Source organism: Acomys russatus, chromosome 6 (genome assembly GCF_903995435.1).
Source record: "Acomys russatus chromosome 6, mAcoRus1.1, whole genome shotgun sequence".
Lineage (NCBI taxonomy): Eukaryota > Metazoa > Chordata > Mammalia > Rodentia > Muridae > Acomys > Acomys russatus.
The window spans coordinates 80,750,925-80,777,091 of record NC_067142.1 but is presented as its reverse complement, the minus strand read 5'-3'; the positions used below and the strand labels follow the sequence as shown (position 1 = coordinate 80,777,091).

At 45.6% G+C, this 26,167-nt stretch overlaps 1 protein-coding gene across 2 annotated transcripts in view; it reads left to right on the top strand.

Moving 5' to 3' along the window:
* Positions 1–26,167, top strand: part of Tgfb2 (transforming growth factor beta 2) — an 81,966-nt gene that overhangs the window by 36,017 nt on the left and 19,782 nt on the right. For both annotated transcript variants that reach the window (XM_051148098.1, XM_051148099.1), the window contains one exon: positions 19,499–19,662. In XM_051148098.1, coding sequence (XP_051004055.1) covers positions 19,499–19,662 — 164 coding nt within the window. The remainder of the gene's footprint in view (positions 1–19,498; positions 19,663–26,167) is intronic.

The following is a 26,167-nucleotide window of genomic DNA, read 5'->3' as shown; positions in this document are numbered from 1 at the left end:
GCTCTGCTCTGGCTTCAGCACTTACTAGCCGTGTGGTCTCCAGTATGTTCAGTTCAGGCAGGTGCTGTCGCCCTGTAAGCAAGGGCTTTGGAGGCTGGAAAACTCTGGAAGGGAAAGGAAGGAGTGTAGGTAAAGGGGGAAATCCCACCAAATGTTGTTGGTCAGAGGCTGAGAGGACATGGTAGCAAGGCACAGAAAAGGGTGAGCTCCAGTCTTTTGCAGTTTTTAAAATGGAGTGTTGTGGCTCGCCATGTGGCTCTCTTAGTGTAAGCTAACAGAACTGCCTCACTCTCCTCACCTGCAAAATGGTAATGAACAAAAGATTGGCCTGGAGGAGTCCTCATAGGCAGCCCTGAGGTCAGGAGGTCAGACACAGATGCTGTGAGTGGCTCCTGACCCACTGAGACTGGCCTCCCAGGTACTGATTTAACAATATTTAATTCTCCTAACTTCACAGTTCATGGACAGTTCATACCTACCATAGGTCCTGACCATAAAAGGGTGGAAGGTGAAACTCAAATCTAAGACCCATGGTGAGTGTGAACTTGAGGATGACATGTGGAAGCGAGACACAAAACTAGGATTTGAGAGTGGACTACAGGTGCTTGAGAGGTCACCAGGGACGGCTCTGCACCCCTGTACCACTGTCATCCATAGAGCCAGTGGCAGAGTGGCCTTAGCTCTCTCTCCTAGGAGGAACTGAGGTTGGCACTCCAAAGCCTGACTGAGCCCTTCCCCATTTGAGGCAGATGCAGTGGGTGGGGAAAAAAACTCCCTGTGCGTTCGAGACCAGGCTTTCACTCTTTCGTCTTCTCACTGGTACTGTGGAGCAGCTATCTCCAGGCTCCAGTTGCTTTATCTGGAAGACGAAGCTAAAAAGTCATTTAGGGCCTGAGGATTAGATAAGAAAGTGTATTAGATGCTCCTTATCTGAGGATGCCTTCTAGGGCTGTGTACGCTGTGCAGTCTTCTTCAACGCGAATTAGCAAGACTACTTCCTTTATGAGAATGGTCATTATTTGGGTTTGTTTAGAGCCCTATGAAGTGACCCCTAGTTCACAAGCACAAGGCTGACTCTTCTTCAAAGTTCCAGGACTTTCCAGGCCAGTGGGAATTCCTCCTAAGAGGCAGAAGTCCTTGGTCAAAATTCTTGATCCCTTGGCCAAGAGACTTAGAAGATTTTCTATGCACGGTTTAGCATCCACATGTGAGAACCAAGATGGAAGTCTCTCCCTTCATTGAGTTTCAGCAGATAGTTTTGAGTAGGAAATGAGAATGGTCTTGGCCAGAGAGGGCCTGCTGAAGGATGTGGGTCTTATGCCATCTTCTTCAAAACCTAAATTGGCTTTTCAGAAGCTCTGTTTTACACTGCGATGCCACCTGCCCCCTCTGCCATCTTTTTCTCTTTGAGGGAAATTGACTGTTTGAGGAATTAGAACTAGCCCAGACTACTGTGTCACAGTCCAGTGTGGCCTGCCATCCATTTCTCTCCTTGAATCTCATTGTGGGTGACTCTGGCTGCTCCCAGGGGTGGCTCTGGTCCCTTCTGTGACTAACCTTGGTAGAAGGCTCTTTCCTGGGTCGTTCTTGGACTTTTTCCTTTTACCACTCTCATCCCTTTAAGGACAACAGAGCAAATCTTTATGAGGCAGAGGCAGGGAGAGTAGAAAACTATGGGCTGGTAGTCAGGTAGGCTTGGGCCACTGTTTTCAGCCAGTTTTCTGTTTCAGGCTCATTCCATTGCACAGTGGCTTGCCTGCTGGCAAACCCCAGTTCTTCAATCTACAAAAGGGTGGGGATGAGAAGCTGCTCTTCAGCAACTGTGTTCAAATGTGGGAGGTGCTGATGGTAATTTTATTTGCTGCCAGTCTCCTTATATACCTGGCTTTGGGGGATCTAATCAGTCCTTAGTCTTTGACAAAAACAAAACAAAAACCTTTATAACTCTCTCTCTCCCCCTCCCTCCCTCCCTGTCTCCCTCTCTCTCTCTCTCTCTCTCTCTCTCTCTCTGTGGTGTGTGTGTGTGTGTGTGTGTGTGTGTGTACCTGCTCACACGCTAAAATGCACACATGTAAGGCCGAGGACAATTTGAAAGAGTTGTTTCTTTCATACCTTGTGGACCTTGAGGATCAGACCGGCCACCAGGCTGAACAGGTGTCTTCACAGGCTGAGCCACGTGACCCACCCACATCAATGATGTTTGTATCCGTAAGAGCAGGCAGTTTCCCAAGACCTGTCCTATTGTGTCAGGTTCAGCTCGGACACGGGTTCCTGACACTAATAGTTACAAGTTGGTGAAGCAGGGGTGGCCCCAAGAGCCATGCTGTCTTGATGGGCCCTTGAGTCAGAGACAATAATGGCTCCTGACCACAAGGTTTCCACCTTGCCCTTGCCTTGGGACTTGTGATCTCTCATATATTCCTTCATAGAAGAGACGTGTTGGCTTCAGTCAGAGGAGACATAACTCTCTTTTGCTCCCAGAGCAGTGCTAATACAGTGAGTATTCGCTGTGCTCACATTTACTGCCTGTCAGCGTTCTTATGGTTGTTGTGAGCAGTGCGTGGAGTTAGGTTTTGGTTTAGATACACTGCCATTCTCTACCCCTGACTCAGCGCTGCCCAGTGCAGCTCAGGGAAGAGCCTTTGGTTTTAGTTCTGGTATTCAGTTGCGTTAAAAAGTTTCTTCTGCAAGAGGACAAAGGATCTCTACGCAGGATCTCTTAGTGGGAATTCCCATTTTTCTTTGAGGAAGACCCATGTCCTCATGTGTCTGTGATCTGAGGGGATATTTTACAAAACTCTACTTGGAACCAAAGAGCTAATGGCTATGAAATTAAGCAGTCATGCTAAGTTTGAAACAGTAAGTGAGGGCGAGGTGTTGCTACTGCACGTTACCTTTTCACACCATGGGAAACACCTAAAGAGGACTCTATAATACCCTGTGTGGTAAATACTGTCAAAATAAAAGGGATAGTTGAGTGGGCTTGCAACACTCTAGAAATACTCCCTCTAAGCAATGAGCACAGGCTGGACATTCAAGGGTGGGCAGAATTTCTCATGTGTAAAGGGTTTCTAGGTAAAGAATGGCGGGTGTGTTGGCATGCCGGAAGTGCTTGGCATGTCTGAAGGCAGGAAGTGATATGGTGTGCTTAGAGTGGGGGAGGGAGTCCAGCATGGGAGTGGTAGCAGAGTAGAGAGGAGGTGACAGAATGCTCATGCATCCAGAAAAACAGTTTGGGGCCGCAGGGTTCACAGACAAGCATGTGATGAAACTGTCTGCCTGAGAATTTTAAATGTATTGAGACTTTACCTGTTTGTTAGTGATTAAAGGAGGAAAGGGTGATTAAAAAGGGAAGTCAGCTTGCTTCGTTTTATCACATTCTTTTTGGAATGATCTCTAAAGATGTGTGTACTGTAGCGCCTTGTTCAATGAAAGCAAGTTTTAGTCTTGTAATAACACATTGCCTCTATCATTTTCTCATTTAGCAAAACTTAACACTTTCAGCATGCGTGGTCATATTTGCCTCTGGCTAGATCCCTGTATAGGGTCCCAAGTTCACAGGTACAATAAGGCTATGCGTCTTTTTCCTAAAGTAACGTGACTTCAAAAGCAAGTTGGAATTTCTCCTAAGATGCAACAGTCTTTGGTAGACACCCTTCATCCCATTGGCCATGAGACTTGGAAGATTTTCACTTAAAGGCTTAACATAGTCACATCAGAACTATGAGCTGCAGCAGACAGCCTTGAGGCAGGGTACAGAGTGACAATGGCCTTGGCCAGTGAGAGCCTGCTGAAGGAACCTCCTTCCAAACAAGCAGGCGAGTGCTGGTCAGCTTTGAACACGGAAGGTAGCCAGGTCTCTCTCCCAGAAACACTTGGTAGAGTCTTGTCCAAAATCTTCTTAGATGTGAAGGAACCGACTTATGTATAATGGCGTCATGGTGCCCACAGTCAGATCCATGGTGGCTCCTGGCCATTGTCCCCTTACTACTGAGCTCTTGAAAGCCCCTTCCACATGGCACAATTCAGATTCCTACACAGCCCAGGGCATCACTGGATGAGATCTGTCCGTGCATGACTTTTTAAAAACTTCCCTTTACTCTCACAAGATACTTTGAAGCCTGGAGGCATACAGTCACTTCTGGGTTGACCCTCTTTATTATAGTGGTTTCATAAAAATGCTTTTTTAAAAAAATGGACAAGACAGATATTTAGAATGCTGGACATGCCACTGAAGTTCATGTGTCTGTTTCCTGTCTCTGTCTCTGTGACCAACTGTTATTAGACTGTATGGACATGAATACAATGTACATACTGAGACAACATATCAGTGTCTTTTGAAGGAATGAGTGCTGGAACAAGAGACCCCATACACCCCTGAGGGGCAGATGTGGAATTAGACTTTGTATAATTATAGCAGGGCTGTGGAAAAGGTGCATTTAGTTCTAAGAGCTCCCAACTGTCTTCCTGAAATAAAATAAAATCATGTACAGTTGTTTGGTTTTTTCAAAGAAAGAGTCAGAGGTCAAGTGGAGATTTCTTTTGTTCCCGTTTTTTAAATGTATGTGCGTGTGTGTTTCTGTGTGTGTGTTTGTGTGCTGTGCATGCATGCATATATATGAGTGCACATGTGTGTGTCCTGAGTGTGTATGTGCACGTGTGTACACATGTGTGTCCTGATTGTGTGTGTGTGCATGTGTGTGAGTGCACGTGTGTGTGTGTGTGTGTGTGTGTGTGTGTGTGTGTGTGTGTGTGTGTGTGTGTGTACATGAGGGCAAGTCTGTCTAGAAGTCAGAGGTTGACATTTGGTGACTTCAGTTACTCTCTTCCCCCCTCATTGAGGCAGGGTCTCTCACTGAACCCAGAGTTTGCTGGTCGGGTGAGTCTAGCTTCTCAGTTTGCCTCAGGCATGCCTTGTCTCTGAGTCACATTTTATTAAGTCAATTTTGTGTGAGTTCTGGGGATCCGAACTGCAGTCCTCATGTTCGCGCAGTGAATACTTTATCTACGGAGACCACAAGACTACAACTGGAGTCTTTAAGTCTGTGTTGGGCTGCCTCAGTTGCTGCAATATATCAGCTGAGCTCTTGGCAGAAAGGAAGCCACAGTTGTCCTGCATCTACAGGGGATTTAGGATGCGCAGTAAACGTCAGGGCAATTGCAGATTGTTCTGAGCACCAGACATTGATTTTTGTCCCTGAGTCGGACAATTGTTTTGCCACATGTACTATTTTGGCCATTGCTATAGCTCCCTGGGTACGAAAAAGAGCCCATCTAAAGGCATCTCCATCCCCCATGAAGCACAGGGACTCCAGCATATGTGCTTTCTCTTTCTTTCCCTCTTTCTCCTTCTCGTCTTCCTCCTTCCTCCTTCTTTCTGCCTCTTTCTCACCCCTCAGGCCATCCCCAAAGTCCTGTAGAGGGAAGGCTATTCTGTACAGTCAGCTGCTGGCAAGTGAGGCCTTAAGGTGGATCATCTTCCATCACGCTCCCTCTAGGTGCTGTTCCCCTCAGGCTGCTGTGCCCTCGACACTGTTTACAGTACCACAAGAGAATATGGTGGGTTCAGCCAGCCTGAGCATCCAAGCCTTTGCCCATAAGCATCTTGGTTAGGGGAGTGAAGGGGGTTTGCAGTGGTGGCACTGGAGATGTGTGAGTCTCTCCCCCTGGCCACGCTGTCGGAGAGACTCCCCAGGTGTTAAGGACACTATAGATGAGGGGAATTAACACGAAGGGCTGGTCCAAGTTCCTCTGACCAGTACAGGCCAGCACACTCAGGGCACAGTCACATGGGCACTTGGTAGTTCAGTGTGTAGTGTAACAACCAATCATGTAAGAAATATAGATATTGGATTTTATGTTCTTCTACCTACAATGTGAATTTACTGACCTGCAGGAAGCTCAGTGCCCAGTTTCTTACCTTTTAGACATAAATAAATCTTTCTGACATGTTGTTCAATTTTTAAAAGGGGTCTGATGAGACCATTGTAATATAACAAGAAGAGGGTGTCTTGTATGACATAATATTCATGCATTGACACAATGAGAGACCCCACTGACTTCAGGGTATAGGTGAACAAACAGAACTCTCCTCTCTTTATTGTTCCCACCTCTGTGCCTTTGCTTAGTGTCAACTTTACTAAAGTTATGTTTCCATGTATGCACATGCCACTGTGGTGCTCGGGAAATTCTGTTTGCTTTCACCCTAACACCTTGCAAAAATAATGGCCTGTCTTCTGCAAAACCCCTATGTTAGGATACATAGGAGAGCAGCTGAGGAAATTAGATAGTCATTTATGCTACGCCGTTTACCCGGATATCTATAAGGAGCCAGGGCTTGAGAGGGGCTCCTGAAGCCCCCTATATTTGACCTGACCCCCACCTCAAATTTTTCTCCAAGCTTCCTAAAGCAAGCAAAGAGATAAGTCTCAAGCTTACCCAAAAAGGAAGGTCGTTAGTTCTTAAGAATTCTCTTTCCATTCTCAAATTCGTAGTGCTATCCAAATTTGCTGACCCCTCAAATAAATTGGGACCAGTTGGATTAACTCTTCGGACTCTCTGGGTGTTTTTTTTTTGTTGTTGTTGTTCAGTTTCCTTTCACAGCATCCCAGACATTCTGTGGCCTCTATATACAAACATAGTAAAGTGTCAGCTCAGCTGTAGGGCTTTCCCTAACTTAGTTCAGTTGTGAAAGTAGTACATTAAACATTTGGAAAGCTTTGCCACGGGCTGCCTCTGCAGCAAAGACTCAAGATATAAAGACTTGCTTTTTTTCTCCTCTTATAAATGGTGGCCCAATCTTGACGCACAGGATGCTGCTCAGTGCCCAAATGAACGGGATTCTGAAAATAAGCATCTCGCCCTGGCTGTGCTCCAGGGTTCCTTCATGGTCCAGTGCATCTGGATTCCTGTAATTCCTATACGCTCCCATATCTTAATTGCCCAGAGCTGCGTCGCCAATACAAACAGGATGAAGGACAAGTGCACACCTTGTGCAAGTGCCCACCAGCCCTAAGAAAGCTCCATCCTGGACACCTGTGGTGTTTTCTGTAAGGTACCAAGTGGCTGTCTACCAAAGTGCCAGCGTAGATAGCGCAGAACTCAGCCATCCTTCCAAGCCCGTCAGACGTCTCCCCATCTTTACAGTCCAGATGGAGAGCTGCCATTTAGCATAAAGAAAACTTTAAACTGGCCATTCAGCCTTTGAAGGATATGCATTTGGAGGTCGGTGTCTGAATGCTGGCTAGTACAGGTTTGGTAAGCTGGGATAAAATGGGTTCGGGTTCCTCAGCCCTGCCCTATTGGCACTTTCAGTAAAGGCACAGCTGGTCTAGGTCTGCTGACCTACTTTGAATTGTGTCACTGGGTAAACCAGAAGCCCCATCCTGGAGACAGGTGACAGGATAGTCTCAAGTTGGCTGTTCCACATGGAGTTGAGCAGTACACTGCCCAGAGCCTGGAGGAGGGAGTTGTGTGGATTAAGGCCAGGACCCACTCAACAAATGTTCACTGCTCTGTTTATTATCTATGAATTTAAGTTATCAATTTAGATTACCTGTCCTGAGACATCATTTAACAAGGTGATGCACAGGCCTGCTGTGGTGGCCTTCAAATTCTTCTCAGAGTCCTACTGCAAAATCAGCTTCAGCAAATGACACACACAGAATAATGATAAATGATGAATCCCGTACACATTGGTGCCTCCAGGCATGCGTGTAGGGTGATGGTGTCTTGGACAGGTGTGCTGGCTCCACCTTTAATTCCAGTCCTTGTGAAACTGGCAGAGCTCTGTGCGTTCCAAGGCCTCCTGATCTATTTAACAGGTTCTAGACTAGCCAGAGATACTCAGTAAGACCCTGTCTCAAAAAAGTCTACAAGTTCATGCCCATTGATGAGTCAAGACTCACAGTTTATTACGCACTTGAAGTGCAGGGAATTGTAGTATGGGTAGAAAAGTAAAAATAAAATACAGGGCTGGAGAGATAGCTCAGTGGTTAAGAGCGCTGCCTGCTCTTCCAGAGGTCTGAGTTCAATTCCCAGCAACCACATGGTGGCTCACAACCATCTATAATGTAATCTGATACCCTCTTCTGCAGATAAAGCACTCATATGCAATAAATTAAATAAATAAATCTTAAAAAAAGATTAAAAAAAAAAAAAAATAAAATAAAATAAAATACATTGTCCACAATATGAGAGATTGGTGTTTTGTTGTTGTTTTAAAGTTCAAGTTCGGGGCAGGTAAGAGTTCTCTATTGTGCCTCTGTGATTATGTTCAGATTTAAAGGAGTAATTTTAAGATTGAAGCAAAGAGAACAACCAGAAAAAGTGAATAGGAAAACCAGTGGAAGAAAATGGGGTTTATTTGCATAGAAAATAGAAGATGAGGAGAGGACATGAAAACCGGTCTCGAGATTTTTAAGCAGTATTGAGGGGAATTAGAAGCCCTTGTCTTAGGGGACAGACCTGGGCCTCCCTTGGAGCCCTGTATGTGGCCCTTAACAGAGAATATTTGTGCATCTGGAGCTTTCAGAGGCAGCACTTTGCTGAGTCTGAGATCTGACCTTTTTATCACTGACAGTCAGAGGAGTCAGATGCCACTAACCCTTCACACACCTGAGGGATGCATTGCAGTTCCTCCACACAGAGGGTCACAGAGTCTGAGCTTCCTTCAAACTGGGTACACAGGATTATCTATTTATTTTCATACTTGTTCTATGCCAAGTCATGGGTTTAAGATGTTCCTAATAACATGCCATGCCACTGGGTTCGGTTGGCAAACAGCTTGCAATTCTAGCAGGGTGTGTGCCCTGCCACTTATTAACTTCAGCTTTAATGCAGAGCAGTGCATCAGCACAGTGCCTCAAAGCAATTAAATGGCTGCTTTTCAAAAAGAAAACAAAGCCATAAGCAAGAAGCAAACAGAGAACATGAAATCTGCACACGCATACTGTTAGACTTGTTAGTTTTTTGTTTTTTTGTTTTGTTTGTTTTGTTTTGTTTTGTTTTGTCAACTTGATAGAAGCTAGGATCACCAGGAAAGAAGGAAGCTCAGCTGAGAGAATGCCATCTGATTGACCTGTACGCAAGTCTGAGGGGACATGTTTCTTGGTTAATGATTTATGTAGGAGGGAGCAACTCACTATGGATAGTATCATCCCTATGGCAGGTGCTCCTGGGAATTGTAAGAAAGGGAGCTGAGCAAGAGCCTGAGAAACAAGTGAGTAAGCAGTACTCTTCTATGCGTGTACTTCTGTTCCTGCCCCGATGTCCCTTCATGCCGGGCTGTTACCTGGGAGCTGCAAGCTGAAATAAACCTTTTCCTCCTTAAGTTGCTTTATCACAGCTACAGAAAGTAAATAGCAAACAAACAAACAAACCCAGCAAACATGGCTGCTGGATGACTTTATTTGTTTGTTTGTTTGTTTTTGGTTTTGTTTTTAAGACTTGGGCAGTATTTTCAGGGCTACTAAGGAGCTGCTCCGCCTGTGACGTGGGGCAGAAGTGCACAGCTCCAGGAGGGTGCATCACCCCAGACGGAGAATACCAGTGTCTGCTTAGCTAAGCTATGTGCAGGACAGAAAAATGAGCTTGTCCCATGTAGGGCAAGAATGTCAGGGGCTGTGCTCTTATCCCATGCTTTGGCAACATTTGCTGGAATCGTAGAAGGATCTTAATCCCTCAGGTTCTTCCTCTGTAAAGAAAAAGAAAAAAAAAATGTATGGTACTTATTAAGGGCTTCAGGATGACCTTTAAATTGCTCCAGTTAAATTTACTAAAGTACTCAACGCACGTTGGTGTCTTTCTATTGGGCTTGTTTGGAGCTATTGCTGTTCTCCTTGGTAGTTGTATGGACAGGGGTGCTGTGGGGTCACAGCCTCTCTCGATGCCATTGGTGGTTTCAAAAGATGATAGGTTTGGTTTATCTCCTGGACATGAGAGAACAAAGTGCGCAGCTGCTCTGTCATTTATTTATTTGTCTGTTTGTTTGTTTGTTTTTGTTTGTTATTTATATGTGTGTTGGTGTTTTGCCTGCATGTATGTATGTGCACTATGTGCCTGCAGTGCCCACGGAGGCCAGAAGAGGGTATCAGATCTCTGGGAACTGGAATTTCACTCAGTTCTGAGCCTCCATGTGGATGCTGGGCATTGAACTCAGGTCCTATGCAAGAGCATCCAGCACTCTTGGCTCTTGAGGTATCTCTTCAGCTCCCCAAAAGCATAAAAAAGAGAAGAGGAAGAGAATGGAACAGAAGAGAGAGGAAAAAAGGAAAGGCAGAGAGAGGGAAAGGAAGAGAGAAGGAAAGGGGGATGTGGATGAAGGAAGAAATAAGGAAAGAAGGGAAAAAGAGAGATGAGCATGTTATAAAAATGAGATTGTATCCTGTAAAACTGATTCCAGACCTGATTTCAGGGCTGCACTGAGCAGTGGTAGTCTATGTACATAGTCTTAACACTCGGGAGGCTGAGGCAGAAGGATCACAACTTCAAAGCCAGCCTGGCCTACCTACTTAGACCCTATCTTAAAAAACAAGCAAGCCAAAAGCAGCTTACTTCCAGAGGGCAGCCTGTCCCCCTGGAAGGCCATGAGGTCACTGTCACTGTTCAAATGTGGCCTCAGCCATGCTCTTTCCATAATCATCTTCTCCGAATTGCTTTTAAGTTAGCCAGTAGCCTTTTGCAGACACAGTTGGCTTGCTTTTCAGTACCCACAGCTTTTTACTGTGAAGCTCAGAAACTCCCAGCCAGCCTAGAGGTGGCTGAGAAACCTGGAACTGTAACTGAAATGGGTGTCTCCAAAGAGGTGGGGCTTAAGGGGGTAATGGAAACTTTGGGATAGAAAGTAGAAACTCTATGTCTGTCACAGTTCAAGAAAACCAAACACCATGGGCCAGCACCACTGTTATTTTACTTTTTTTTTTTCAGCATGTAAGAAGGGGCCCAAACACTCCTGCTGACAGGATGCAGGGGCTCAAATAGCAGTTTGATGAAGGCCAAGTCACACAAGCTGATGCTGGCACAATTAGGCTCCTCACTGCCAGCAGCATGTCAAGTCTGACACGGTTCCCCTCTCGGAGCCTCCACTGTAAATCGCAGATGCTATGGTGCCATGTTACATTTAATAGGTGGGATGGCCGGAGAGAAAATCAGAAACCACGGCCGATGTGCTGTTTATTTCTCAGTCATTTTGGGTTAAATTGCTGTGACTTGAATGTCAGCAGTGTTGGGATGTGGTGGTGAAACTGAATCTATATCCAGTGTGCCAAGACAAATTTCAGAAAACCCCAGAACACAATTGTCTTGGTTTCGTGCTGGCTCGCCTATGCTCACATAAATGGGAGCTGATTTATTGCCCTCCAACTGTTGGGTGGGTTGATTGTCTTGTCGAATTCTGGGGGCTGTCTAATAAACCCCCAAACTAGTTTCCTGCATCCTGAGGATGTCAGGAGTGAGAGACCATTACACTCATTAAGCATGTCACAAGTCCTTACCAATCACTGCTAAGCATCAGGGTGGTGGAGTCTGTCATGAGAAAGGAAAAAAGAAGTCTCTTCTGCTCATTGGAAGATTCTAGCACAGCAGTATGTCCATGCTGCTAGCGTTGAGGCACTATTGTAAGCAATACTGCAGTTAGAGATGGCCCTCCTCTCAGGGATAGTCACAGCCACAACCTCAGCTCCCCCATGCAGAGAGTTCTGTTAAGGAGTGAAGATGTACATCCTGGCTTCAGACTTTCTCCAGCTGACCTTTAGTGAAGGGGGCCAAGTTTCTGTGTGCTACTTTTGCAATAGCCCATCAAATGCCCCCATTGGTACTTCAGCTTGGGTGGCATTCATGCAGTCTACTCTGGGAGGCTGTGTTCACAGGAGGCAGGGGGTGTAGAATCCAAGATCTTTTCTTGAATGTCCCACCTCCCCTTGATGTCAGCTAAAAGTTATTTCACTTTCCTCACATTTCTTTATCTTTGAAGTGGTATAGTTTCTCTGCAGAGAGTGCAACATGATCACTCCCTTCTTTTTAAGGGAAGAGGATGGTGGGATGGGTATATTTTATTCATCCATAGCTAGTTCATGAATTGAGGGGCTGGAAGAAAAGGCTGGCTAAGTTGAGGTGATCAGACCAGCATAGCCTATGACAGAAGTTCTCAAGGGAGACTGTGAAAAGAATTATCTCCCATTCTACCAGTGGGTCTAGGATGTCAATAAAACCCTCAGGTTGAGCGAACATTCTTTAACAGTGGGATTCGGAGGACTAAGATATTGTGGAGGCCATTAAGATTACCATAGTGTGAAGGGATGTCAGATTTGGTCGACCAGATGTCTGCAAGGACATGAATTCTTCTGGCAGCACTGGAACTTATTATCTTGGAAGACAACAGATATATGCTTTTATTTGTGTGATATATGTAATGTCTGATCAAAAGCTTAGGTGTTTCCTTGTGCTTCTGTTTTTATTTGTGACTTTTTTCCTGTCCTTTGTTTCAGTGGTTCTCAAAATCCAAGGTACTCAATAATTGCCCAAAAATGTACCAAATGTCACCCACTGTCTTCGCTCTTTAAGAGCTAGTGATAGAGGGAACAGAGACAGAACAACACTTTGATCCTAGTGTGTGGTATTCCCCTCTTAGGGTCCTCTGTTCAGATAGAGCAGATCCTTGCCTACACTGCAGAAAAGAATTTCAAGAGGAGTCAAAATTTAATGAAGAATTCAAGTTTATTAAGACAGGATAAGGAATAGTACACACCTCCGATTTAAGGACAGAGTTTTTCAAGAGAGGGAGACTTAAGGAAAGGACTGTGTAAAAGCAAGATATTCACGCTGGTTTCTTAACAGATTCACTTTCATGTCTCTACAATGATTGAGTATAGAATTTCATGTTTTAAGTCCCATTGCTCAAAGAGAGTAGTTTCCAACAAAATTTGAAGATTACGTGGTTTAAAAATTAACTAAAAGTATATGAGCTGATTTATGAGTCTATCTTATCTCAGAGACCTTCCTTTGGCAGATGATACTGTAGGCTAGCTTTATAAGGCATGTTGTTTAGGTTTAATGGGAGGAGAGTGTTCAACAGTTAAACTAGAGGCCACAAACATCCTGACTTAACCAAGAGATTGTTTTGAACATCTTTGTTAGAGATGACTTTGCAGGCAGCTTCAATTTTATCACTTGTGCAGAAGTTCCTTGCTGCTCAGCCAAGAGGAAACACAAACTTGATCCCAGGTGAGAGGTTGCTTTCCCTTCCTGTATAATCCCGATTTTCTCTGCCTCAGGAGTCTTATCTCCACTCTTGTCAGAAGGAACCTGTATTGCCTTGGGACCCTCTTGCGGCTTTTAGGAGGGAGTCTAGCGTAGATTTGAGGTGCAAATAGGTTATGCCAACCTCAAGGAGAAGAACATTCCAAACTTCCCAGACCAGTAGCAACCTTTGCCAACTCACACCAGCTACGTCTCACTTTGACCCGCTGACCTCTCTTGTTTATTTTGGAAATTCCCCAAGGACAAAGACCATTGCTGGGTTCTCCTTAGGTGACTGCTACTGCTGGACACCAAGAGTTCCTCCTGGCCTCTAATGATGTTCTATAGCAGCATTGGCTTGCCCAGCTAGGAATCAGGCAGGGATTCCTACAGCTACTCAGTTGTACCAAGGGGGAAGGGACGGTTTCTCAGAACTGGTACATAACATGCTCTCCTCCCTCAGCGACTGTTATTTCTCTCAGGTTCCAAGGCAAGCTTAATATTGTGGGCCCAGAATCTCAAGTTGAGAACCAACATTTTAGCAAATACAGCAAATGCCTGTAGATCCTTGACTCAAAAATCCTTCAGGTCACATGTGTTTTTCAAATCAATGGTGTGGTGTGACCAACTGAAAGGATAAATACACAGTAGACCACGGAAGTCTTACCTGGGTCAAGGGCTGAGCTTTGGACACCCTAGGATATTTACTGCAGATTCTGTTTCTTTGTTGTCAGAGCACATACATAAGAACTTTCTTCAATTTTGCTTCTTTGTTTTGGTTTTTGGTTTTGTTTTGGGTTTGGTTTTTGGAAACAGGGTTTCTTTGTGTAGCTTTGGATGTCCTGAAACTTGCCCTGTAGATCAGGGTGGCTTATAACTCAGAGATCCACCTGTCTCTGCCTTTCTAGTGCAGGGATTAAGTACATGTGCCACCACTGCCTGGCTGTGTTTCTTTGGCTGAGTGTGTGTGTGTGTGTGTGTGTGTGTGTGTGTGTGTGTGTGTGTTCTATATATCCCTGGTCAGCTTAGGATAGTTGATGTATAGGCTAGCTGGCTTCCCACCCATGACAGTTTTCCCACCTCAGCCTCCAGAGCTGACCTTATGAGTATGTGCTGGTATACCTGGCTCTCCCTTCTTTTAAACCTCATTTGAGCATTATGGGGAAGGTGGCACTGCTCCATATAGAGACATTTGGTGAGAAGATGGCATTTTCTGTCACCGTTTGTAGTGGCCAGGATTTTCAGTAAAACAAGGGGGAGATGGTGGGAGCTATGAAGCCTCTGGTTACTAGCTCCTCCCCATACAGGGGACAAGAGTCGGAGCACACAGAACCCTTTATACAGTGCCCTGGGACATGCAGCTGTTTTGGTTCATTCTCTTTGCCTCTAATGAATTCTGTCAGGCAGCAAGAGAGCTTCCCTCCCGGGCACATTCACAAAGGCCCAATGGCCACTTGGCAGCTTTGCAAGGGACCTGAGTAGAGATTTGTTCAAGATCCAGGGCTCCAACTTCCCTTCTGTTTTCTCATGTAATCCTGACAGCACCATTCAATATCTGCTTGCCTGGGTATGTAGAAGAAGAGACGGGATCCGAAGAGCTGGATCATGTCCCTACTGCTTTCAGCCAAGGTCTGCTTGATTTGGTATTAGAACTGCGATCCCCCCACTGAGATCTCTCCTGTCCTGAGATCTCCTTGTTCTTTGTGGCTGTAACAGGGCTAGGTATGCAGCAGACAGGGCTTTTCTTCAAAGGAAAACCATGGGGTCTTTTGTACAAGCAGTCAGAAATGGGAGGAGAGGGGCTATAGAAAATTCTAGAACAGCTGGGATATAGCTCAGTTGTAGAGCAGCTGTACAACATGCATGAGGCCCTGGATTAGATCCCCAGTACCACCAGGAAGGAAGCACCAAGAAGGAAGGGAGGGACAGAGTGAGGGAGGGCATAGCATGCATAACTTTCTGCTGTGCGTCACAGTTTCTCTCTGTTTCTCTGTCTGTTTCTCTCTGGCCTCTGCCTGTGTGGGCCATTTGATACTGTGTTCTTTTGAGACTGTGTTAGGTGCTATTTCACTGAGAGACCCTCATAGGCACCCAAGGTCATGCCCTTTAGCTCTGAGTGTCCAGCCCACCTGTTTCTAGAGTCCCTCTGACCCCAGCTAACAGTGATACTAGCAAGCCAGCATATTCTTCCCCATAAATCTGTTGCTCTATCCCAATATATTGTAAAGCCACAGTGGCCTGTGGTTGGTACCTAGAATGGGCTAGAGGCGTGTTCCCAATGAGTGTTCCTCCGCACTGTGGCACTGCCAGCAAGGGATATGGCAACTGCCACCAAAAAATGACTTGGGTTGTGTCCTTGACCCCGACTCTTCTAGATGTAGAGGATAATAGTGGTCCCTACGTCATCTAAGAAGAGTGAGTGAGGCTGGGGCCACCAGAGAGCAAAGGGCAGAGGCAGAGACTCCTGGGAAAATAAGTCAGCGCAAGATCTGAGGTTCCAAGCCTCGTACTCATTGTCTATAGGACTTCATGCTCAACACATTAATTTAAAAGTCATTAAGAATTTCAAGATGCCACCATAGAGTATTCAACTCAGGGTTAGGGCTAGGACCTTTCCAAGTATGGGGACCCTGTGCATCTGCTCTGCTTACATGCTCAAGAAGTCATCTCTGGGCTATGAAGAAGTAAACTGTAAATAAAGACACCTGAGTCCAAAGTGCTTATATAGAGAATACACTGCAGATAATAAACGAGTTATTTGGGACAGACTCAAGTCAGTATGTAATATTTACAAAGTACTATGTAATTAAATGCTACAGCTAGCGTTCCTGTACAGCCACTGTGCAAGTTATTGAGCAGTTAAATCCCTGTCCTCCGGCTCTCCAGTTCCCCATGTTTGATTTAGCAAAGATATGTACACACAACAAGGTGAGGGGAGATGGCCACTCAGTCCATGACACATGACACATGGACGCTTTGTTGCCCATGGTTTCCTCCAAGTGCAAGGTGTTCCAAGTGGGCATACTCGGGGAAAGCTACAGAGTCGGCAGCTGGTATGAAAGCCAACGGGTTGAAGGAAAAATCAGTTTGCCCGAGTTGAAAAAGTGCGTCAGAAATGGAGAGGGAGAAGTGGGCCAGGCTGCGAGTTTGGGTAAGCTGCCTGGCACTGTTTGGGCAGGAGGACCTAGCCACCTGGGGAGAGAATGGAAACTAGGATTGGAATTAGAGAGGATTACTGCCAGAACCCATGCCCAGGGGGCGTGGGGTGGGTGAGTTTTTAGGAAGCAGAGGAAATAGCTCCTTCCTTCAAGGCTAAGTGGGTGGATCTGGGCTGCATATGCCATTAACCCCTACCCTCCGGCTCTGGCACCCTGGCCTGGGGGAGTGAGCCTGACTCGTTCTGCTTCTGACTTGTGAGAAACTGACCCACTTCGTTCAGAGCAATTTTCATCATGTTGCTCAAGTCCTTCGCCCAGGCCAGAGGGCTTGTGAGCAGTAAGCAAGGGACAGTACGGGAAGTGGGGATGCTGTCTCTTTAGGGTCACAGCTTTTACTGAGCTCCTTTGTCACACCCTCCTCTTGGCCTGATTGCTTCACTTGATTCCAAAACCTGACCAGAGAGAGGGGGACACTGGTTGGGCCTACCCTGCTATCCTGCCACCTTGCACACTAACTGCTTTTATTTACAAAACGGGAACCTAAATGCAGATTGGTTTTTATCAGTCAGTTAAAATATAAGCTGTCTAAATGGTTCTGTGAGGCAGCAGAGAGGACTGTTTGCCTGGGGTGGAGGGAACATAGCAGAAGGACCACACTGAGCCATCTAGCTGCTCTTGTAAATATTTGCAGATGCCCCTTCAGAGCTCAAAAGTCTGGGACAGGGTCATTTGGAGATTTGCTTAGAAGAAGGAGAAACAAAATTGACCTCATGGTCTGAGGCAGCCATAAAAAGGAAATGCGTGTGTATGGGCAGAAAACCAGAAAGGGGAAAAAAATTGTTCAAAGTTTAATAAACACGAAAGAGAATAAAAATAAATCTGGAAAGCACTTACAAACTTGATAAAGGAGAAGATTGTGGCAGAGGGGCTCGAATGATGGCAGTCTCTGACAGTAGAATGGGTCCAGCGGGGCTCGGCGGAAAGAAAGAAAAGGGGGAAACGAAGCTGTTTACTCTGGCTAATGACAGGAAACACACATGACCGGTCTTGCTCTTCCAGGATGCGCTTTCAAAGGATGGTTGAGGCCTCTGCTGTCAAACCTAGAGAATAAGCGAAGATGAATGTGGCCATGACTCCCGCGGAAGGTTCTGGCCAAGAGGGTGTGGAAAGCCAGAGCGCCTGGCCTGGCCTGAGCTCTGCCCAGCAGGCTCTGCCAGGGCCAGCGACCTGTTTTCAGCTTTGCTGCTTAGCCTAGGCCCAGAAGTCATGAGCGTGGGGATGAGGGTGCTCCAAGTGGAGAACAAGTCAGTGTTGTCTCAGCAGCTAACTTGTGGAGTCACAACGCACATGCGAGGGGACTCCAAGCCCTCCTCAGTCCTTCCGAAGGCTTCCCCCCGCCCCGTCTGTTCCACAGAGGCCATCGCAATGTCTCAGTGAATACTTTCTTTTCTCCCAGATCTGCTTTCTTTGGACTTGTGGGACTGTTTGTTTGTCTGTTTGTTTCTGAGTGTTCTGGCTTGCCAGCCTACAAAGCCTGAATTCATATGCAATTGACTTGGAGTTCCAGGAGCCTGCATGTGCAGTCTCAGGGACATGGGGAGGAATAAGGAAAAGCACCCATCATGTAAAAACTGCAGAGCTCCAAAAGATGAGAAAATGTGCTTTGTTTCTAGCTGCCTCCACACTCGAATAAGTTGTCAAAATTGCTGAGATTTCCCAGGAAATCATGAAGGGTATTTATATCTATTTTAAGATCAACAAGATGGCTTATTGAATAAGTTAGTGTTGCCAATAGCCGGGTACCTGACCCTTCAAGACTCCCATTAATCAGAGAAACCCTGTCTCAAAAAAACCAAAAAAAAAAAAAAAAAAAAAAAAAAAAGACTCCCATTAATGATCAACTACATAAATTTCTCTGTGAAATCCTTGTATTCAGAACTCTGTCCTGAAGAGGGGCAGGGTTAAGGGATGGAGATGGGGGAGAAATTTCTTGCCCCCGTTGTCTCTCTACTTTCCAGATTTTAAAAATTTTTACAGGGGAAACCAAAATCAACAAACACAATGCAGAAACAATCAAAATACATAAAGAGAAGCTTAACTGTGAATGATCATGTTGTAATGTGGTCATGTGACTGTGCAAAGGGCAAGAAGAAGTAGAGCTTCTAGATTAGATGGAACATTCTGGAATAGGGAAGGTAAATTTACAGGAAAAAGTTGGAGGATTGTAAGAAACCTACTAAAAGCCAGCGGTCTATTGACCCAGTGTTGGTGTGTAATGAGTGTCAGAGAGGCACAGTAACCTGCTTAGCTCTTAGAGTAATGTCACTTTCATAGTCAAAGGCAATGACAGTCGCTGAAAAATAAGAGGAGATTCTAAGCAACACACGATCTTGAAATTGTGTGACATCACAAATGCTGTCTACGAGAAGGCTCCAAAATAAAGGCATTGGTGCTTTATTCTTCCTGTTTCATAGTTAGAATCACCTTCCACCTACACCACCCCCCACCCCCAATTCAAGGCTGGACCAGATGTGGGTAGTTGGTGGGTCTATTTATCTTTATTCAGATTTTCTTATCATAACTTGGTCATATGTGTGAAAACCCAGACTTTTCAAGTAAAAAAATGACCCAGCCTATGAGCCCGGATAAGAGTGGAGTGTCTGGATGCCAAACTTTCAAGGAAAAAACACATGGGGAGAAGCCTTGCCACTTAGGAGCGATTTTCTTGGCATATCTGATTAAAGTGTATGCAAGCCCAGCAGCCCTCTCCAGCCATCAACTGTCACAAACTTGTTCCAATTCGTAGCCATCTAGGGTTTTCCACTGGTCTGTCAGCCTTCAAAAGACTGGGTTGACTGCTTGCGTTTGGACGTGGTTGGAAATGGTTTGTTAATCTTTCTTAATCTGCTTCTCCTGGAACCAAACACACAACATGCTCATTTTAGTTTGTTCCTGGTTAGTTCTTAATGGTATTAAATTGGCCATTGGAAACCAAATTCTGTAGAGACTTCCCTTTTAGTTCCTTGGGACTGTCTTACAGTGTGGCCTCTCTTGAGTGTATGACGGATTTAATCGTTTTCAACCGTTGCCCTGACTCTTTGCAGATGCCATCCCGCCCACTTTCTACAGACCCTATTTCAGAATTGTGCGCTTTGATGTCTCAGCAATGGAGAAGAACGCTTCGAACCTGGTGAAGGCTGAGTTCAGGGTGTTTCGCCTGCAGAACCCCAAAGCCAGAGTGGCTGAACAACGGATCGAACTGTACCAGGTAGCCTTTGTGTGGGTCGTTTTGGTGGATGAAACACTCTATCCTGGCAGGATTTTCTTCCGCATGTCTGGGTGATGAGTCTTGCTTTGTTGTTACCTAAACAGCTGGTCCCTCATCACTCAGCAAGGAAGAGACATAGAGTGCAGTGCCAACACTGACACCCTCCCTTGGCAGTGGAAGGCCTGGAGTACCACCTTGGGACACTGGCCCATCAGTCAGGCCTCGCATCTGGAAAGCCAGGCCACACAGGCCAGACCACCCCAGGCAGGGCAACTGGATGGGCCTCCTTCTACCTCTTCTTTTCCTCATTTCCTTCCTCTCTACCTCTGCCATGCCTCCTCATCTCCTGCTTCCTGTAACCCATCTTGTCCCTAACTTCACCATTTCCTTTCTCTCTCCCACAGCTGATCTCTCAATGCACTGCTTTCTGGCCAATATATGCATTCACTGTTCTCCATTACAACACCTGCCCTGACATCTCCTTTCTCATTTGCTGGTAGAGCTTCTGGGTGGCTGTTGGAAACACAGATGAAGAAGGGGGGTCCCTGAGATTTCAGACACAGGCTCCGAAGAAAATGACTCAGGGCAGCATGTAGGGCTGAGGCTTGACTCACCTAGGAGCTGTGAGCAATGCAAACTCCCATTTCCTACCCACTCTGTTTGAGGAGGTCCTCAGGTAATCTGCATGCACCATGAAGCCATTCTCTAAAGCCTTGCATCTGGTGAGGAAGGCAGCTGTGCAATCAAACAGCTTACACATCATGATGTGTGAACAGCGTGTGCAGGTGTAGAGGGGCAGAGCCTGGGAACTCACTCTCAGCAGAGTCAGTGCTCAAACGAGGCTTCCAAAACAAGCTTAAAGTGTACTAAAACAAGGTGAGGGGTCATTCTGAGCAGAAACACAAATGTGAGATTTTGTTTGTATTTATTTATTTTTGCAGTGTTGGGAACCAGGCTCAGTGCCTCTTGTATGTTGGGCAAACAATCTGCTACTGAGCTAAACTATATCAGCTCCCAACAACAGACTCTTGGTGCGCTTATATTGCATGGACCCAGGAAAAGGTGGCTTCCAGGCAGAGTCTAATAGAGAAAGACTGAAGGGGATTAAGAACAGATCCCTGGTTCAGGCAGTATGACTCACAGGTGGGCTTACTTGAAGACAAAAACAAAACAGAACAAATTACATCTGTGTGCAGAAACCTCATTGTTGTGGGCTTAATTATTTGGAGAATTGAAGAATCAAGATTAAGCTTTTCCTCATCATTATGAAAATGGAAAATTACTGTATCTGTACATGCTGTATGTGAGTTTATGAGAATATATGGATACCTCTTAAATAGGGTTCAGGAACTACTTGGGGAGTGTGCATGTAGAGCTTTATCTTATTTGCTAGAATGGACCCTTTGTTAGAATGGGCATTTGAGTCTTCATGTGTGTTCTGGAAGCACCCTGTGGGCAGCTCATGCCCCATAGACAGGGCTGAGCCTGCCAAGGCTCTGATAGTGCCCATCTATGCTCCCTACTGTGCTATGGCCACTTCAGCAGAGGTATGTCATGTGACTCCTCTGGACTGGGACACTGCTCTCCCTGGTATTGTTTCTACCTTCTTTCTCCATCTTATAGAGAAAGATGCTAAGTCGAATCTCAAAGAGGTTAAGTCATTGGTCAGAGTCATGAGGGTAGGAAGTGGCGGGCCTGAGACAGGAATCTGTCTCTGACTTACAAGGCCTTTTCTATCCTGCTCATAGTGAACGCTGAAGATTCCTTCCTCTTTCCTTTGTGTCCTAGTTGGATTTTCGTGTTGTTTTGATTTTGACAAACTAGAGTTAATCTGAGAAGAGGCGACCACACTTAGGAAGACGACTCCATAAGATTGGTCTATGGGAAGCCTGGGTGTCACTTTCTTAATTAGTGATGGGGGGGGGCAGCTCACTTGGGGTGCTTCCACCCCTGACCAAGTAGTCTGAGAAAGACTGAGCAAGTCACAAAAAGCCAGCAAACAGTGTTCCCCTATGGCCTGTGCTTCGATTCCTGTCTCCAGGTTCTTGTCTTGAGTTCCTGACTAGGTTTCCCTCAGTGGAGTGTGACCTGGAAGTGTAAGATAAAGTAACCCTTTCCTGCTCCAAGTTTCCTTTGATCATGGTCTTATCACAGTGCAAGAAACCAAGCTCATAAACTGTGGTAAGAGTCGAAGAGAAGGAAAACTTGCCTAGAGGGTAGAATGAGTATTGAAAGGTCAACAAATACTAGCATCTATGAAAAGAAGCAAGGTCCTCAAAGGTATCAGATAAATTTCAATGTGACTCAAAGAAACAAATACATTTATGCTCCTAGCATCTCCTTTGCCCCTTGATTTCTTTTTAAATGAAATAACTCTACTCTTGTGCTCTGGACAGAGTCCTGGACCGTTCTCTTTGATGCTGTTTTGAGATGTAGCTTCAGCGGAGTAAGGCTGTGGTCTTGTTGCCTTGCAGTGTAAGCTGCTGAGCTGGCTTCTGACAATGGGCTTGCAGAGACTACTTTTTCTCCCAGGGGCCATGCCACCTCTAGGAAAGGGCATGTCCCATGAGGCTGGCCATGTGGAAGACTTTGTAAGCTCTTGATGGGTTTGTCTCTTCTCTGAGACTTCCACAGCACTGGCTGCTCACGGTGTGAGATACGGATACAGAGAGATCAGAGCCTCCTGAATAGAGAAGAACAGCTCAGGAAAGGTGTCCAGCCTGTCCGGAGGATTATGAATAAGGCCTGTAGTCAACGTTGTGTCTCTACACATGGGACTCAACTATGTAACACTCTTGTCTTCCAAAACTGCCAGGGCACAGAAAGCAAATAAAAAAGACCCAGTACCTCAATAGCAAGATGAACCCCCCAGATAGGTCATCAGAAGGTGGTTATTCATATGGGTTATGACTTATTAGTTAAGAACATAAGCGAGAAGCATGGAATTAGATGAGGAAGAATGCAGAAGATGCCCAGCAGCTATGGTGATCCTTTGGATTTGACATTTTCACCAGCATAACAGGACAGGACTAGCCAGGAAACCCTGCAGAGGACCATGCACTTAACATCCACCCTGCATAATGTCTACCTGTGTTTTATCCCCTTGACTCTCGAGCTGTCCTCTGACGTTGGTTTCTGACCCCTTTACTGGAAGCCCCATTTGTCCATGTTCATCAGCTTTCCACTTTAGTTGTCACTGGGGTGGATGAGGTGGGGCTGTTTTTGTGGCTTTGGTCATATAATTTTTAGCCCAGCACTTTGTGCTTATGCTTATGGCCTTGAATTGCAGGAGTGAGGCTAAGGCACAAGGGTAGAACTAAACATATGTAATAGATTTATGAGTTTCATATCCAAACTCAGTGAAATATTATTTTGAAAAAAAAAAAAAAAAAAGCAATAGTTTTGTTCTTAAATGGGAAGTATTTGAAAAATTTAGTTGTTGAGACGATCCAGTCCTTGAACTTTCTGGACACCCTTTGATTACTGTATCTTTTCATTATGCTCCCTAGAGGATGATGGGGCGACTGTGCGTCAGTGGAGATTGAGGTATGGAAGACACACTGGGATTCCTCAGGGCACTGTGTAGAGAGGGTGGTGTGTGTGTTTGTTTGTGTGTATGACACACACACATGATAAGCCCACTAGTGCATACCTATATGTAAGTCTGTGTGTGGATGCAGGTATTCCCTAAGGATGTAATCCCTTGAAGAGCTTTGTAAGGGGACTGCTCGTGTGTGTGTATGTGTGTGTGTGTGTGTGTGTGTGTGTGCACGCACGCGCGCGCGCGCACGTGTGCTCATGGTTCCCTTCCTGGAGACCCTGCTTCTCCCTGGTAAGAAAAAGGCCAATTGTTTCCGGACTCATGTAGTTTCCCCAAGGTCTCCCGATGGTTGCAGTGTGATCAATTAGCACTTGGACTAGGAGCTTCCTGTCCTCAGCTGGGAAGCAGCTCGTTTTCAATTAGCTCATTAGCTGAAGACTAGTGAGTAAAAGTTTACAACAATCCATCCCCGGGGCCATGGGGTGATGTTCTGGGTTCCTATAAAATACAGCTTCAGAGGAAAACCTACCAAAATGCCACCTCTTGCACTTGGAGCTGGTGTGAAGTGACCAGTGTTACTGCCAGGTAGCCCAATGACAGACCTATGAGAACCAGCAGTGGTGGACGTGGTGGGTGTGGTGGATGTGGGCCTAAGGGGAATATGGATTCTTGAGCATGGCTCCGGTACCATTCGTTTTTATAGGGCGCAAAGATGCACAGCTTTGGTGCCACCATGGACTTAGCACAGGAGTGCCCCTCACTAGTGTGCTCCATCAGAGCCTTGGCAGGAGGAAGAGCAAAACTACCCTCTCACTGTCTCCGACCTCCTTCCTTCCCTGTTAAGCCTGGTTTCTAAAGGATCCAGCTCTCCACAGCCTGGAATCTCATTCCTGAAGAAAGCAGCTTAGCTGTACATTTTTCTATCCATTTCATTTTGGGTTTTTTTTTTTTTTTTTTTTTTTTTTTTTAGTTCAAGGTGTATAAGTACTAAACTTTTAGATTTGGAGATGAAATGAAGAATTGATGTGTTTGTGGAGCAAAATAAATAAACTGTTGTAGGAGGGAGAACAAGTCACCGCCCACCTGAGCAGTCATGTACATAGTTCATGTGTGCAAGATCCTGAAATGTCATCTCTGAGGCCTTGGGCTGAAAGTTAGGGTGGCTGCTGGATGGCCTAAACCTGTTCTTGGAAAGATCTGGGTTCTTAAGACGTGAAAGGAGGGGCTCCCAGCCACTGTAGGGAGAGCAGTATGAATGGAATTAATAAGAATTGCCACAGCTTTCTTCCCGACCCATCCCTCCTGTGTGTGCATGTGTGTGTGTGTGTGTGTGTGTGTGAGAGAGAGAGAGAGAGAGAGAGAGAGAGAGAGAGAGAGAGAGAGAGAGAGAGAGACAGAGAGACAGAGAGACAGAGAGACAGAGACAGAGAGACAGAGAGACAGAGAAAGAGAGAGAGACAGAGAGAGACAGAGACAGAGAGAGACAGAGACAGAGAGACAGAAAGAGAGAGACAGAGAGAGAGACAGAGAGACAGAGAGAGAGAGACAGAGACAGAGACAGAGAGCGAGAGAGAGAGAGAGAGAGAGAGAGAGAGAGAGAGAGAGAGAGCTCTCAGCTTTCATTTCTCATACTGCCCAAGGGGATATAAAATAAAAAGAGGTCAGCCAGAAAACCTGACTGTCTGTTAAATTAGACTTGCAAAATATGCTACTGAAAAAATGTTATACTGTGCTCCTGTTGTATGGAATTTTACAGCATACAATCCCCTTAAGACTGACCTCACCCCTGGCGCCACACAGGAGACACACACAGCATAGTAACCATTTCAGCCCCCTCCAAAACAAACAAACAAACAAAGCAGCCACAATGTATAACAAACAGTCTTTACACGAGGCCATTAATATCTCAGGGTTTTTTTTTTTTTTTATTTAAGTGATTAAATGGCATGCTTGCCTCATAAGGAAGTTGAATTGTTGTCATCTCCATTAAGTCATGATACTACTGAGTCGGCTAGCCTTGTGAACAGACAGGACCCAAAAAGTCACACGGTCAGCAATCCTTCTTGTCTGTATCAAAGAAAAGAAAGTCCCTAGGCATGCAATAGTGACTAATGGGGCTGTTATTCTGCATATATTTTAATAATATACACCAGAAACAATAGAGCAATATTGATAGTTATGTTAACTCATACAGTATTTACTGTGCATTGCACGATGTTGTAAGCGCTCTCTCTCCCCTAGTGTCTGTCTGTCTGTCTGTCTGTCTGTCTGTCTGTCTGTCTGCCTGTGTCTCTCTCTCTCTGTGTCTCTCTGTCTCTCTGTCTGTCTCTGTCTCTCTCTCTCTGTGAATGTGTGTGTGTGAAAAGAACCATTCACTCTTTATAAAAGCCCTAGAAGGTAGGTACTACCATCCCCTGTGTGTCATAAACAAGAGCACTGGAGCCCAGTCAACTTCAGCGACTTTGTTGGCCACTGGGCTAGAGGAGGTCCATGTCCGGCTTCCCAGCCACCCAGCCTGTCTGGTCCCAGGGGCCATATTCTCAGCCTCTTCACCATATCCACAGAAAGCACAAGTCTGTGGGGTTTGGATCCTGCGTGTTGAATGCATAGCTTTGCCCCTTGGGGATCCCAAGGAAGTCCTGCTGCTAGAACTGTTTGCACGTGGGTGTGTTATGAATACAAGCACTTTACTTGTCCGAGAAGTGTCAGGTGCAGAGTTCAAGCATGGGAACTTTGCGCACAGGCTCTGTCTCCCCAGCACTTACCACTGTAATTTCCCAAGCATTCTTTTGAACTTTTGTAGACCAATATCTTTCATTTACAGTCGGCTCCCAAATGCTATAAACAAAAGCTTGGGCTCTGTAGTCCAAGCTTGGGTCTGATTTCTGGTTGCTTCCCCATGGCTTTGCCTCAGGCCTTTCATAAAGAACATTTCCCACACCCTCTGCTCAGGAGCCGTTTGAG